Genomic DNA, 13655 nt, shown 5'->3' with positions numbered 1-13655 from the left:
CCCTCTTTTTCACTCCCAGTCATGTACACGCCACCATTTCACATCATTAACTTGTGCCTGTTCTCGCCACCGTCTCTCTTTGCTCCTCTTCTCTGGCTTCAATTGGTCATGACTCTGATAGTTTAACAGCTTCACACAAAGACTTAACGATCTTTGATCATGTGGTTTACCTTCACTAGGGTGTGCATCATAAAATACCCCCTTTTGCCATGAAACTGGCTGCACAGATGTATTTGCTTCTACAGCTACATCAGTTTAAGACTTTTGCCTGAAAAAACAGAAAAGTAATAATTTTCTCTAAGTGCACGTCTCTTTTCAGCTCAGTCATTTTCTGAAGCCTCTGTTCTCCGTCCACGACTCCACATTACTGCTGGTATGTGGATTCAAACACCAGAAGATGACACAAATTATCTACTTGATGTTCTCATGGAAAATGGACACATGAGCTTTTATTCAGCACTCAGTAACAACCCCACCTGCTGGATTTCATTTGTGTGTTTTGATTCCTACAGGCTTCACCTTTGCCCCGCTGCTGTTCACGTTGGTCAACTTAAATGTAATAAATCAATCAAATCAGGAGTGCAAAACTCAACTCTTTGGTGTCAAACACTCAGACTGCTCTTTACACTTAGTTACACACAGTTGGCTTTCCTACTCTTTGCTATGTGTGCTGTCAAACACAGGGGGATATTTTTAATATGGTTAAACACAGAACAGTCACTTGCTAGTGTCGCTGCTGTTTTTCCATCACATAAACAGTGACTCCACCAACTATTATTTCTAGACTTATTTTCCTGGTTCATGGTTTATACTGTAAAATATCAGGAAACAAATACCAGTGTGAAATAGTGGGATTAAGTCAAAAATATCAAGTTAAGAGTAGGGCTGCTCGATTATGGCAAAAATGATAATCACGATTATTTTCACTGAAATTGAGATCTCGATTATTTGACGATATTTATTTAACAATAACAATGTATTAAATAATGACTTTAAAGATTGTCAAAAAATAATATAAAATAGTGTGCAAATGCTGATAACAGTGCAAATGTTTGCAATATAAAAAAATAAATGAAAAATGTAAACATCTATGTTTAGTGAACTTTGCAGTGTTGCTCTGTGGTGCAGCTACGACACTGTAGCAAAGTTTACACACTATGTCTACTTGATCCACGTCTGACTACGCAAACCCATAATGTTTCCACACCACTGAAGTTTTTTTTACCCCTCTTTTCAACCAACGGCAGTCACTCTCTACGGAGCCCCGCAGGGGACATGGGAGAAAAAAAAAGTCAAAATTTTTTTTCTCCCATGTCCCCTGCGGGGCTCCGTAACTCTCCTCTCCAAATAACTTCTGCTTAGCTTTCCGAGCTTCCCTCGGGCCCTCTTAATTGTTGTGACACGTGTTCGAAATGCAGAGAGGTGCGCTCGATTTCCCACACGGAGCAGCGCGAGAGTAAAGCACGAGGGAGGGGCTAATAATCGGCTCAGTCATTTGTAATGATCGTTGAAAGCCCAGATCGTAATCGAGATTAAAATTCGATTAATTGAGCAACCCTAGTTAAGAGTGCAAAACTGCCACACATGAAATTATGGAATCATCAACTGTTTTGCATGTTGGCTTGAAAAAAAGCTTTTTTTTCTGTTATTTTAAATACTTAATCAATTATGGCAGTCAGCCAATCAGAGGAAAGCATGATTCAAATCAAAACACATAACGCACATTATCAGCTTGGTAAGCAAAAGTCCGAGTCGGACACTCACATATCAGCTCTGTCTTTATCTCCACAGGAATTTGGTTGGCCTGTCCTAAACCTGCAGCCTGTCGGTTTACCACCCTGACCTAACTGCTTTGCTGTAGCGGCATTTCAAACCTCTCCTTCGATCACCGCGCTCATCTTAAAAGCAGCCAGCAGTAGTCTGAACTGTTGATGTCTGTGTTTGAGGTCAACCCCTTTTGATTGTCATGTGATTAAAGACCATAAGCTGGCTGCTAAATAATAAACAGTATTTTAGGCCTGGTAGCAGGATCATGTTGAAGTAATTTTGCTGAATGATTTTTGAACGATGCTGTCCAGGAAAAAACTAATAAATAAAATTATCTTGCCTTATAACATTCAGTAATCACATTCAAAGCTTTACAAGCTGCAGACTGTGAAAAGCAGAGCAAAGATAAGCAGCAGAAGAACAAAACATCTGATTTTCCAGCTTATGTGGATGAAGAGATTACAGGACAATGGTGTACTAAGAGTGCACAAAAAACGGTATGTGGTTTCTTTCAAAAGCACACATGATAGTATTGTTGCATCAGTCTAGTACTGTCGTATCACTTTATGCCATTGTTTACATTCACAGTGGATGACAAAAATGCCTTTTTTCATCTTACAGGTTTTCTATAGTAAAGGTATACGAGCCATGAACGATAATTAGGTTATCATAAGTTTATCAAAAAGTCTGCGCCATTGTTAATTTCAGACCTCAACCACTAATGCCTTATTCAATCTTACATGTTTAGTAGCATTTTAGATAATCAGATGAGGCCTTGTGAGCGTGCTGAGGGTCAGAGTGGGACATAAAAATCCCCTTTTAACAGGAAAAAACCTCCAACAGGACCAGGCTCACGGAAAGCAGCGATTTACTGGAACCAGCTGGGGGTAAGGGGAAGGAGGACAAAAAAATCCCCAAATTTAATCAACGTCACCCAGCTGGACATTGACATCTTAAAGAAACTAAAAAAGGTAAAGTGGCCTGAGTTACAACTAGCTCGAACTCCAGCCAGTCGCAAAACAACAGGTTTATAAACAAATAGGTCTATATCCTGTTATTTGATCAATTTACAAACTCTGATGTAAGTTTAATAACTTAGTTTGTTATGAGAATATTTTGCATTGAATCAAAGTTTATTCTATGCGCTGGGAGTTATTTAATATTGCACAGAGAATATAAAAGGGTGAGTATTTGCTTGAAATAGCTGGTAAGGCTTATAACACATGTAAACTGTACACATGCTCATAGGAGTCGAGTGCAGTTGTCAGAGTAATTTGAAAGAGTAAGTTTACTGTACTGGAAGTACATAATCATAAACCCTGATTTTTATTTATCTTGAATTTTCTTCTTAACTTTTGCTTCTTAACGACATCGGCCTCTAAAATCCAGTCTCACTCAGAGTCTTGACTGAGTTCAATTCTGCTGTAAACTCCAAAAGCCCTGATACAACAGATACATCCTCTTCTGTCCAACAATGCTGAGAGAACAAGGTGAACAGTGTTAGTTTGTCTTCAGAAAGATAAAACTGTAGCAGTATCCTCCGGCATTCTTGGCCTGTTAACTATAAGCTGGTGCCCACACTGCCTATCAAGCCTCATTCCAGGCATATTTCCTAGGAGGGTGAGAAATAGTAGACAAGTAGCTCCAACAAAATCTATACTTCACAGATGATCACAGCTAGTTTACTGACTATTAAATTAATGCATTACTGAGGTTCAGGTTTGCTGCTTTTATAAAAACAACGATTAACCAAGAACACTCAGACTTCTTAAATGTGAAGATTTGATACATTTTTCCAATATCCATGTTTTGTTGTGTTGGTTAGACAAAATAAGCAATGTGAATATATCAACTTCAGCTTTGAGAAGGTCATTCTATGTTCTAACTAATAGAGGTGGGAATCACCATACATCCCACGATACGATATTATCACAATACTTAACGCATGATACGATATTATTGAAATTTTTAAAAATATTTTGCGATATTCAGATTCTGTACATAAAGGTAAACTTTATCAATATTCATTTTATCTAATATCAAAGTCTCGCACTCAGTCTTTCTCTCATTTCAGTTTTATTGTTGACAAACTGAACGGTTTGTATTACAGTCTAGTCCAACTTAACTGAACGCAACCATCTGGTACAATTATAGCTATTCTGAACTATGCAATTTATGAAAACTATGCAGCCCATTTAGCAACTGAAGAATTTGAAAGTAAATTAAAACAAAATATAATTTTACATTAAATAAAAAAGTTTTAAACTTAATTAAAATAAGTAAACTGTCATGTTTATTGCTGCCATAAAAAAAGTTAAACACATTTGGACAGTGAAGGAATGTCAGGAAAAGGATCAACATGCTCTGAAGTCAGAGTTCCGTGTTCCAGTCCACAAAAAAATTGTTTGTAACAAAATATCGATTTCTGCTGTCCCTGTATCGATACATTATTAGCAAACGAAATATCGCGATACTACACAGTATCGATTTTTTCCCCCACCCCTACTAACTAAATAATCTCTAGTTGCCCTACTTTAATAACCAAGAGTTCACGTTATCTTTGCTCACGTGTGCCTTTCTGACGCTTTGCTTTCAAAGCATGGGAGGCAGAGCCTTCAGTTACCAGTTACCAGTTCCTCTTTGGAACCAACTCCCAGTTTGAATTTGGGAGACAGACACCCTTTAGATTTTTTAAGAATAGGTTTGAAACTTGTTGATAAAGTTTATAGTTGAGGCTGAACCAAGTCACCCTGAATTATCACTTACTTATGCTACGATAAGCTTGGGCTGATGCAGGACTTTCTGCCTGTCTGACAGAAATACTTGAACAAATTAACAATTGATCAACTCAAAAAGAAACAACCCATGTTTCTAGTTTCTTACATGCCCAGATTTTGGTCTGCTGCTTAAATAATGCAGCCTGAAGATTTAATGTTGTCCTTTGAGAAAAGAACAGCCTAAGAAAACTGTTTCACTTTATTCCTCTATGTCGTCTCAGGACTCACAGTGAGCTCCTAATCATTTAGTTTGGAGGTTAATGTGATATAGCTGACGTAGATAAACTGTCTTGTATGACAGGCAGTGACAGACCGTGTCTGTTTCAGAGGTCAAAGTTCACAGCTGATTATGTCCCACTGTTGCTGGGACGTGTAAATACTTTAACATCGATTCACTGGTTTCACATTTTCTTCTTAAACACAAAGTTACTTAAAGGTTCCACAGTGTCACACAGAGAAAACATGCAGTTTCCACACAGCTGCTCTAATCCACTGATCTTTCTGTGTGCAGGTAAGCTTTTATTTGTCACCTATTGTTATTGCCGGGCATCATTTCTGTGTGATAATGGCTGTGTTGATGGATTGCTCTGTGACGGGAGGGGGGCCGTGTTTGGGTCTGCCTGGCATCCTGCCATCCACTCAGCCTCTTACAGTTCCTACTCTGGCATCATCATCGATAATAGTAAATGTGACAGAAAAATGGAAGCCTCTTCACTACAGTGTCAGCGGGTTTCAAATCACAGAAGCCTTGGAAAGGATGGCTGATGAACTGTGCAGTTTGCAAGTGTGGAAAAACAAAGGTATACAGTGTGACCGTTTGTTACTGTTAACAATAAGTGACAGCTATCTGTTAATCTCTTATTATAAACAAAACAGGTTGAAGAATTGGATGAATGCTTTAGTATTTATTGTGTTATTTTTGTACCTGCTTCATACTTGAACACACAAAGAAGGATGCGCCTCATTTCTTTTTGTTGTATTAAAGGAGAAAGGAAGGCTGAACACAGACAAAAGTGGAGCTTATCTTCATGTAGAACTATTAATAGTGAACGTAATATTGTAACTACTGCTACTAGTTTCTGAGCTAACGAGCAATCCTTGAGCCCATGCTAGGTAAGTCAGCCACGGTCTGCTAGCATAAAGTTTGGACACAAGAGCTTTTGTATCTGAAAAATGAAGCTAATGTAAAAAGTAGGGGTGGGGGAAAAATCGATACTGTGTAGTATCGTGATATTTTGTTTGCTAACAATGTATCGATACAGGGACAGCAGAAATCGATATTTTGTTACAAAAAAGGTTTTTGTGCTCTGACTTCAGAGCATGTTGATCCTTTTTCTGAGCAAGAATCCTGACATTCCTTCACTGTCCAAATGTGTTTAACTTTTTTATGGCAGCAATAAACATGACAGTTTACTTATTTTAATTTAAGACATGTTTTATTTTAATTAAGTTTAAAACTTTTTTATTTAATGTAAAATTATATTTTGTTTTAATTTACTTTCAAATTCTTCAGTTGCTGAAGGGGCTGCATAGTTTTCATAAACTGCATAGTTCAGAATAGCTATAATTGTACCAGATGGTTGCATTCAGTTAAGTTGGACTAGACTGTAATACAAACCGTTCAGTTTGTCAACAATAAAACTGAAATGAGAGAAAGACTGAGTGCGAGACTTTGATATTAGATAAAATGAATATTGATAAAGTTTACCTTTATGTACAGAATCTGAATATTGCAAATTTTTTTTTTTTTTTAAAAATCGCAATAATATTGTATCGTGGGATGTTTGGTGATTCCCACCTCTAGTAAAAAGTCCCTTAATATGAATTCTAATGGCCAGCAGGTGTTGACTCCTCTGGTTGCACAAGTCTAATTGTAGAGAGGTCTATGGGAAGGCATGAATTTGGCTCAGTTGATCGATGACCTCAGTAAACACATTTCTAATAAGTTTATGGTCTCATTTAATACAACGTGACACTTTTTTTGTTATTTCCCCCAGTCAAAACGGGGGAAAGTCAAAAAGAAGGATTGATAAGTCACTACAGGATGAGCATGCAGTGCAGAGATCTATCAAGTCCTCATCAGGATTCAAAGACACACACCAAGGTGCTCAACATGCTAATCAGGCCATTGATTTCTTTCTTAGAAAAATCAGTCGCCCTATAAGTATCTCTTTAGTAGATTAAGTTACAAAAAGCTTTCCTTCTCCTTGAGCCTAGTCCTACCAGAGAATATTTCCTGTTAAAGAGAAGTTCTTCCTCTCCATCATCGCCAAGTTCTTGCTCACAGGGTCTTATCAGATTGTTGCCAATCTAATATTTTGGTTTTATCAGGATTTTATTCTGGCTCTAAAATAAAAACAGAATTGAACTGAAGTACATTATGACATTTTTAACCCAAAAGGATACTAGATGTCAGAAAGAACATTGACAAACATTATGACCACATAAAACGATGCTTTCATGTGACCTTCTGCAGTAAAGGAAATTACAGACCGTGATATTACGTTTTTTTTATGGATTTCGTTAAGCTTGATAATGAGAAACGAAAGAAAGAGCATCATGGGAGAACAATGCGCTCTTAAGGATTATCTGCCACCTCGGGCCAAACGAACAAATTTGCAGAGTTCACATCGTTTCTCAGTTCTCATTGGAACCTGTGTGCACATGCCCAACACTAATCTCCATTCCTGGTATAGTAGGAAATAGTAATGTCACATTTTATAAGCAAAGATCAAGTAAATGGAGAGAATGACAGCTGTGTTAAAGACGTGCAGTCAGTCTGCCTCCTGCTTTTACACACTAATGTCGTAACAGACAAATACACCAAACATCTCAGGAATGAAGAGAGAAATTGAAAAATAGAACCGGTTTGATGACTCTCCCAAAAAGCTTCAGGGGCACACTGGGTTGTGAAGTCACACGTCGGAGATTAATTGGCTGACATCTCCAACTTCTTTGGCCATTTAAAAACACTGAAATGAGCCTAATGCTGACTAAATCCTAGGACTGATGACGTGGACCGTCAACAAAAAGGGCAGAATGTGACCTTTCCAGAGGCTATTTATGAGGCCAACATTAACAAGCAACAAAATTTGTTTTGCCCAGTCAGGGTTTCAAATGTCAGACATGCTGCAGTCTGGATCCCATTTTGATCATTCCATGGACAATCTGAGAAATACCTCCTGGAAGGCGATGCAACAAACAGCAAAAACAGACAATGTGTGCACAACCTGCCCTATATGTAGGTGATGTGCAGGACACAGGAGACAGCAAAAAAGTGATGCCTTCATGAAGACCTAGCAGAGATTCAGTCCAATAAAATCTATGCTATTTGCAACTTTTATGCATTTTATTATTGACGCTCAGGAATTTAAGGGAAATTAAATTAAACTTTATGGCTTAAACTTCTGGTCGACCAATCTGCAATAAACTGCAGCAGTCTTTCCTATGAGAAAAACAAATGCCAATACCGTTGTACCATCTAGCACGCAAAACTTCAGAAAATATCCCAAACATGGAAATTACAGGGCGTTTGTCTGATCCTTTAATTTGACTGGACACACAAGCATGCGAGCTGGGATGTCTGTCAAGTATTTTGAGTAAAGAAGCAAAACAAAACAAAAAAAAAAAAAAAAATCAGTGGGCAGAGCTGCAGGGAAATTAGTCATCCATGTCAGCCATCTTGGCAGACATCCTATATTTGATGTTGACTGTGAGAACTCCTGAGAGAATAGGAAAGCAAGTAAACCATAACAAGACTGTGATAATATACGGACTATAACAACACTGCGGTACGTACCCATGGTGGCAGCTCTGTGGTTGGCACACTTTGCTTCACCGCTTTCTCCTCCTGCTGCAGGAACGCTAAGGCACGGTTTATCCTGTAGTCCCCGTTGCCATAGTTCTTCCTCCAGTAGAAAAGCATTGCAAGTCCAATCAGAACCCAGCTAAAGCTGAATTCAAAATATCCCAAGATGTAGATAGGAAATATTAGGGCAAAAGTCTTGGCAAAGTTAATCCACATTTGAGTGACATCTGTCAGGGATGATTGCTGCTCTTCGGCCAGCTCTTCTGGGGACAGAGGGGCGCCCATTGTACTTGTGGGGGTGTTAGGTTCTGCAATGGGCCCATTGGCTTTGGCACCCTCTCCCGCTGAACCGTCCATCTTGTTACTCATTTCCCCTCTGGAAAAACAGTAAATTACAAGAAAATGTTAGTGCTTATTCACACGCTACAGAAGCAGACAAAGCTCCAACTGTTTTTTTTACTACAATACTACAAAGAAAAGGCCCTGTGGCTGCAAGATTTCCATCTCCATAAACCAAATTCTAAGAGATGAATGGAGACACAGTTATGCCCAAAGGAATAAAACTACTTTAAGCTTGACAGTGTGACAAGAAACTGAGAAATGATCCCCTCAAATGAACACCAGGATTGCTATGTAGTCATCTCCTTTAATTAAGAATTGACTTTAGTATTTAAAACAGGATGAGAAATGTTGGTGAAAGAAAAGAATCCAGTAATAACAACCACAATTTCTATTTTCAAAAGTAAACACTAGAAGGTTTTCGGACCAAGTATAAAAAGTGTAACATTTATTTTGATGTAAAGCGCTGGTATATATATATAGATAAATGTCCAATTTAGTAGTAATAGGCCTTCTCCAGAGGATCCATGTTGTCTTAATTCCCCTTCAACAAGCAGGCTGTAGTAGCCTGGATGCAAATGACAGAAAAATACATTAAAGCTGCAAACCAATCCCCGATAAACAAATCTGTACAAGACAAGAAAATCTTCTTCTTGGCCTGCAGTGTAAATCAATACAGACTACAGGCTAAGCTGTCGTTTATCTTTTTCTCTCGGACAAAACTCCCTTACAAAAATGCCATTTTTTTTGTCTCTGAGGAACAGGGGGAGAGTACGCTTTAGATAGAAATGAATTTACTTGTGGCAAAACAATTAGAGTCACTCTTTAATTCGGCATATATTCATTGCATCCCCTCGCATGTCTACGGGAGTACTTCAACTTTGAAAAGTGCCTCACCCGTCCTCGCTTCAGCCTTGCGCTGCCAAAACACAGTGCAGTGGCTAGCACCGACAAGTGTGAAGGCGTCATTAAAGTACACTCTTTACTGCTAAATGTGTTATTTTATGTGGCTATATGCGAGCCGAATAAAAGAGCATCAATGATTAAATCAGAGTGTACTTACACGATTCATAAAAACGTACATAACTTGACTGTTAAATAGTGCAAGTCTTAAATCCTCATTTCTTAGATGGAGTCTGACGCCCCAGAGTGACACGTATTAGGGCTAGGACTTCACCTACCAGTAATACGTGCATCAAACACCAACCGAAAAACAACTTCTTTTTCTTCGCTTACCGCCAAGGAAGCGTCACACTCACCGGTATCCACCTGCGACATTCGCTGCTCCTTGAAAAATGAACTAATAATCACTTTGTCAGCTTCGTCCACTGCATGCCGAGCAGCTCAACTCTTTTTAACCCTGCTCCCCGTCAGCACATCCTACTGTGAGGGCGAGCAGTCCGCCTCGGCAAGCCTGCAGGAAACTGTCATCGCGGGAAAGAGGTCAGCCTCCTTCAGGGAGGGAGCTTCAAACCGCACAGCACAGCAGCAGACACGGGTGCCACCCGGTGGCGGAAAATCCACCACAGACATCGAAAGAAAACTAGTTTTAAATGATAAGATTCAAGTTTAGAAAATAAAATTTAAAGCAGATTTAGTTTAGCATGTTGAACTGACCATTTTACTTTCTCTATTTTCATAAATACAGTGCTCACAGATAAAGTGATGCGATTTTTGTCAGTTCAACGCTGGTTTATCGTTGTATATATAGAGAAAGGTGATTGTATAAAATAGTGACTATTAAAGTGTCACATGCCTAATCTAGATTTAAAGCCCTCCTTGGCATCTTCTCCCCGGTCTAAGTCCAGCTCTTATATTCAACCATCAGGTATAACGTTACGTGGCTGCAAGGAGGAGAAAACTGAAAAGGCAACTAAAAGGTGCCGACAATGCCACCTGGGGGTGGGGTTCACCCCAGGAAATATTAGATTAACCAGTGCAAAAGTTTTTGCGAAGGCACACAGGTTTGTTATTGACAAAGACAGAGGCGTGGCAATCACTCATTTATTAAACAAAATAACTGAAATTTAAGTGACAGACTACTGGACATTTAATTAAAACACCAAATATTGCTTAAAAACAACAAAATTCTTTGATTAATGCAGTTAAAGACAGGCAACTCGGAGAGGCCAGGGAGGAGTGCCCAAGGGGTGCTACCAGATACCCGAGATTCGCACTGCAGTTCTCGCTGCAACTTAAATGGGGCTTTATGCTCATATTCCGGTGTTTACCCTCAAATGCATAAGAGGAAACCTCACCAAAAGTGCTTAATCTCCCCCAACATACTGCAGACAAAACCTTTCTTGAGGGTTTCCTAGACTTAGTACCAGTCAGTTCAGCTATTAAGCAATGCAAAGGAGCAGCCAACTAGGCAAATCTTTCAACAAAACAGCAATAGTAGCTTGCAGAGCCAAAGAAGGAACTCGAATCCACTTAGAAACGGTTTCTATTTTATTAGTGTCTGTAGGCACACACAAATAGCTTGAAAAAAGGAACACTGTTCCAACTTTACTTTGAGACCTTCTTACTGCAGATGGCCCAGAACAACTCACATGCTCCTCTACTGTAGAAAGAACACAATGACATCATCCAAGTAGAGCAGTAATGACTGCTGGTCCCCAAATATGCTGTCCTTTAATTTCTGAAATGTACTCGGGGCATTACACAACTTAAAAGGGCATTCTATAGACTATGTGCGCGTTAGCATATGCTACTTCCGGTGTGGAAACGCCTGTGGGGAGCTTTGTTTCCGGTGTCCTATTAGCGCCTTGTATACGGCCCAAAACAAGTTAAGCAAATGAATGAATCAAGCGGCGATTTACATTTCTATAGATATCTTGGGCATTTACCCAATATATCAGTAAATGATGTTCATCGACTTGTCGATATTTTTCCCAGCGCCTCAGAGCAAAAGAGAAAAGGGATTCAAATTTTATATTTCTCAGTATCTGTAAACAGCTGTCACTCGTTTGAAATCAAGGTGAAATCAAGTAGCCAATTTTATTTTTTGACTGTGCAAAACGTTTCGTCTACATCGTTGACATACAGTACTGCACTTCAGAGTCACACTGCTAGCGATCGATGCAGCGATTCTGTACTGTACAGGAGAGACGTCACGGAGGAGATCGTCTGCAGCGATCAGGACGCAGGACACAATGTGATGTAAAAAAAAAAAAAAAAAGACATGCAAACTTGCACTAAAAAAATCTGCTAAACAGTGAGGTGAAAGGTGAACCGCGAGGGACCACTGTAATTTTGAAGGTAAGTCACAACATACCCTTCATAAATGCTAATGTATAGAAACCCTTACCAGCAATCATTAACTTTTTGTGTGGCTTTTTTTCACGGTTTGTTAACATGCTGTGTGGGTGTGTACCTGACTAGCTGATATCGACATAACGGGGAAACATCTGGTTTGACTATTCTTCACCTGTAGTTTGAATGCTGAACATTTGCCTGTTTAAATCATAAGACCAGTCACTATACAGAGATACTTCTGAATGTGGACGATGTGTCTTCTGCATGCAGTAAAGCAGTTCTGCTTGTGGTGAGTGATGTAAACAACTGATCGATCTAAACTGTTTAAACGTCAAAATTGATCATTAGATTTTTTATGACACAACAGTGGTGAGTGTTCCCACCTTCTGCTCTTTGTAACTTAACGCGATCTTTCCGTTTTTGAGTTTTGGACATGATTTTGGAGTATATGTTCGCAGTAGCAATTGACCGCAAAGTAAAGCTACCGGAAATGTACAACCCTACATCCGGTCTCAAACCAGGAAGTTAGCATTTTCTCGTGCACAGGGTCTATTCCACTCAAACAGCCTAAATGGAATACAGAAGGGGACTTGGCTATAACCTGCTGCAAGGTCCAAAGTTGAAAACCAGATGACACCTGACAAAGCATCAAGGGACTTGTCAATACTGGGTAAGGGGAAGGCATCCTTGTGGGGTACCCCCTAGTGTCAGAATACACAATGCATCGTAGTTTGTTGTGCATGGGGCATAGCCGTGGACCAGTCAGGGTGCCCATGCTGATCCCCGCCCACAGACCAAAGTGCCACAATGATGTGAGCATGTCAGAACTAGAACACGGAGCAAAGGAAGGAGGTCTGGTTTGACCTTTTTTTATACCACATGGATGGTGGTGTGTGTTCTTTACTGAGGAACATCTGAGACTATGATTTACTAAGCCAGAGGAGACAGTGTGATGCTTCAGGCAATGTTCTCATGGGAACCCTTGGGTCATTCCATCCATGTAGATGTTCTACTTGAATTATACTTCTTTATACTAAAGGTCTACGTTATAACTTACTGAAACACTATTTTAACACTTCAGCCTTCTAGTAACCTGACTGTGAAATGATCAGGACCCACACAGTGTTCAATTGTCAGTTGCAGTTCTTTTATTTTGACCCACAGTGTTTCCCACTCCTTCGACACCTTGTGTTCAACCGGGAAGCCAGCTTTCCAGGTACCCCCCACACCACACACACTGCTCCTTCCCAACTCCAGACACTAAAAGGGGGAGAGCTCATTCATTACAATCCCTCTCACCAATATCACCTAGAAGGTAAACCTGTTTCTCCATCACCTGTTCAGCTCTGATGATTCAAGGACATCTTCTGGTTTCATCTGCATGTTTCCCTCTCACCAGATATCCTGATATCACCAGATATCATGACCAGCAGCTTTACAGCTGTGGCTCCAGCAAACATCAGCTACTAGAAAGAAATATTAAATGAATTCTAACAACAGCTGATCAAGCTTAAACGTGCTGCTGTTGTTTAGCGCGACTTCCGGAGGTTTCCTCTTTCTGGCGCAAACAAACAAGAGAGAAAAGCTGATCAGCTTATGATTGATCAGTTTCATGATTGAAGTAGCAACAGGAGAGAGGGGGAAAGAATGAGAGAAGAGGCAGCTGTTCAGTGTAACAGAATAAATCCACCTTTGTGTCTTTTTCC

General features: G+C 39.6%; 1 protein-coding gene across 4 annotated transcripts in view; it reads right to left on the bottom strand.

Moving 5' to 3' along the window:
* esyt2a (extended synaptotagmin-like protein 2a) overlaps positions 1-10106 on the bottom strand; it is a 63929-nt gene extending 53823 nt beyond the window's left edge. For 3 of the 4 annotated variants that reach the window (XM_087832654.1, XM_087832656.1, XM_087832657.1), the window contains exons 1-2: positions 9951-10106; positions 8344-8728 (exon numbers count right to left, since the gene is read on the bottom strand). In XM_087832654.1, coding sequence (XP_087688780.1) covers positions 8344-8721 — 378 coding nt within the window. In that variant the 5' untranslated portion in view covers positions 8722-8728; positions 9951-10106. Of the gene's footprint in view, positions 1-8343; positions 8729-9927 lie in introns of all 4 variants that reach the window. The other variant, XM_087832655.1, reaches the window with a different exon arrangement.
* Between the last annotated feature and the right edge of the window lie 3549 nt (positions 10107-13655).

The sequence above is a fragment of the Neolamprologus brichardi genome, chromosome 18 (assembly GCF_056152115.1).
Source record: "Neolamprologus brichardi isolate AB-2024 chromosome 18, ASM5615211v1, whole genome shotgun sequence".
In the NCBI taxonomy this organism is placed as follows: Eukaryota; Metazoa; Chordata; class Actinopteri; order Cichliformes; family Cichlidae; genus Neolamprologus; species Neolamprologus brichardi.
Note: the sequence above shows the minus strand (reverse complement) of the source record. Positions and strands in the feature narration are given on the sequence as shown.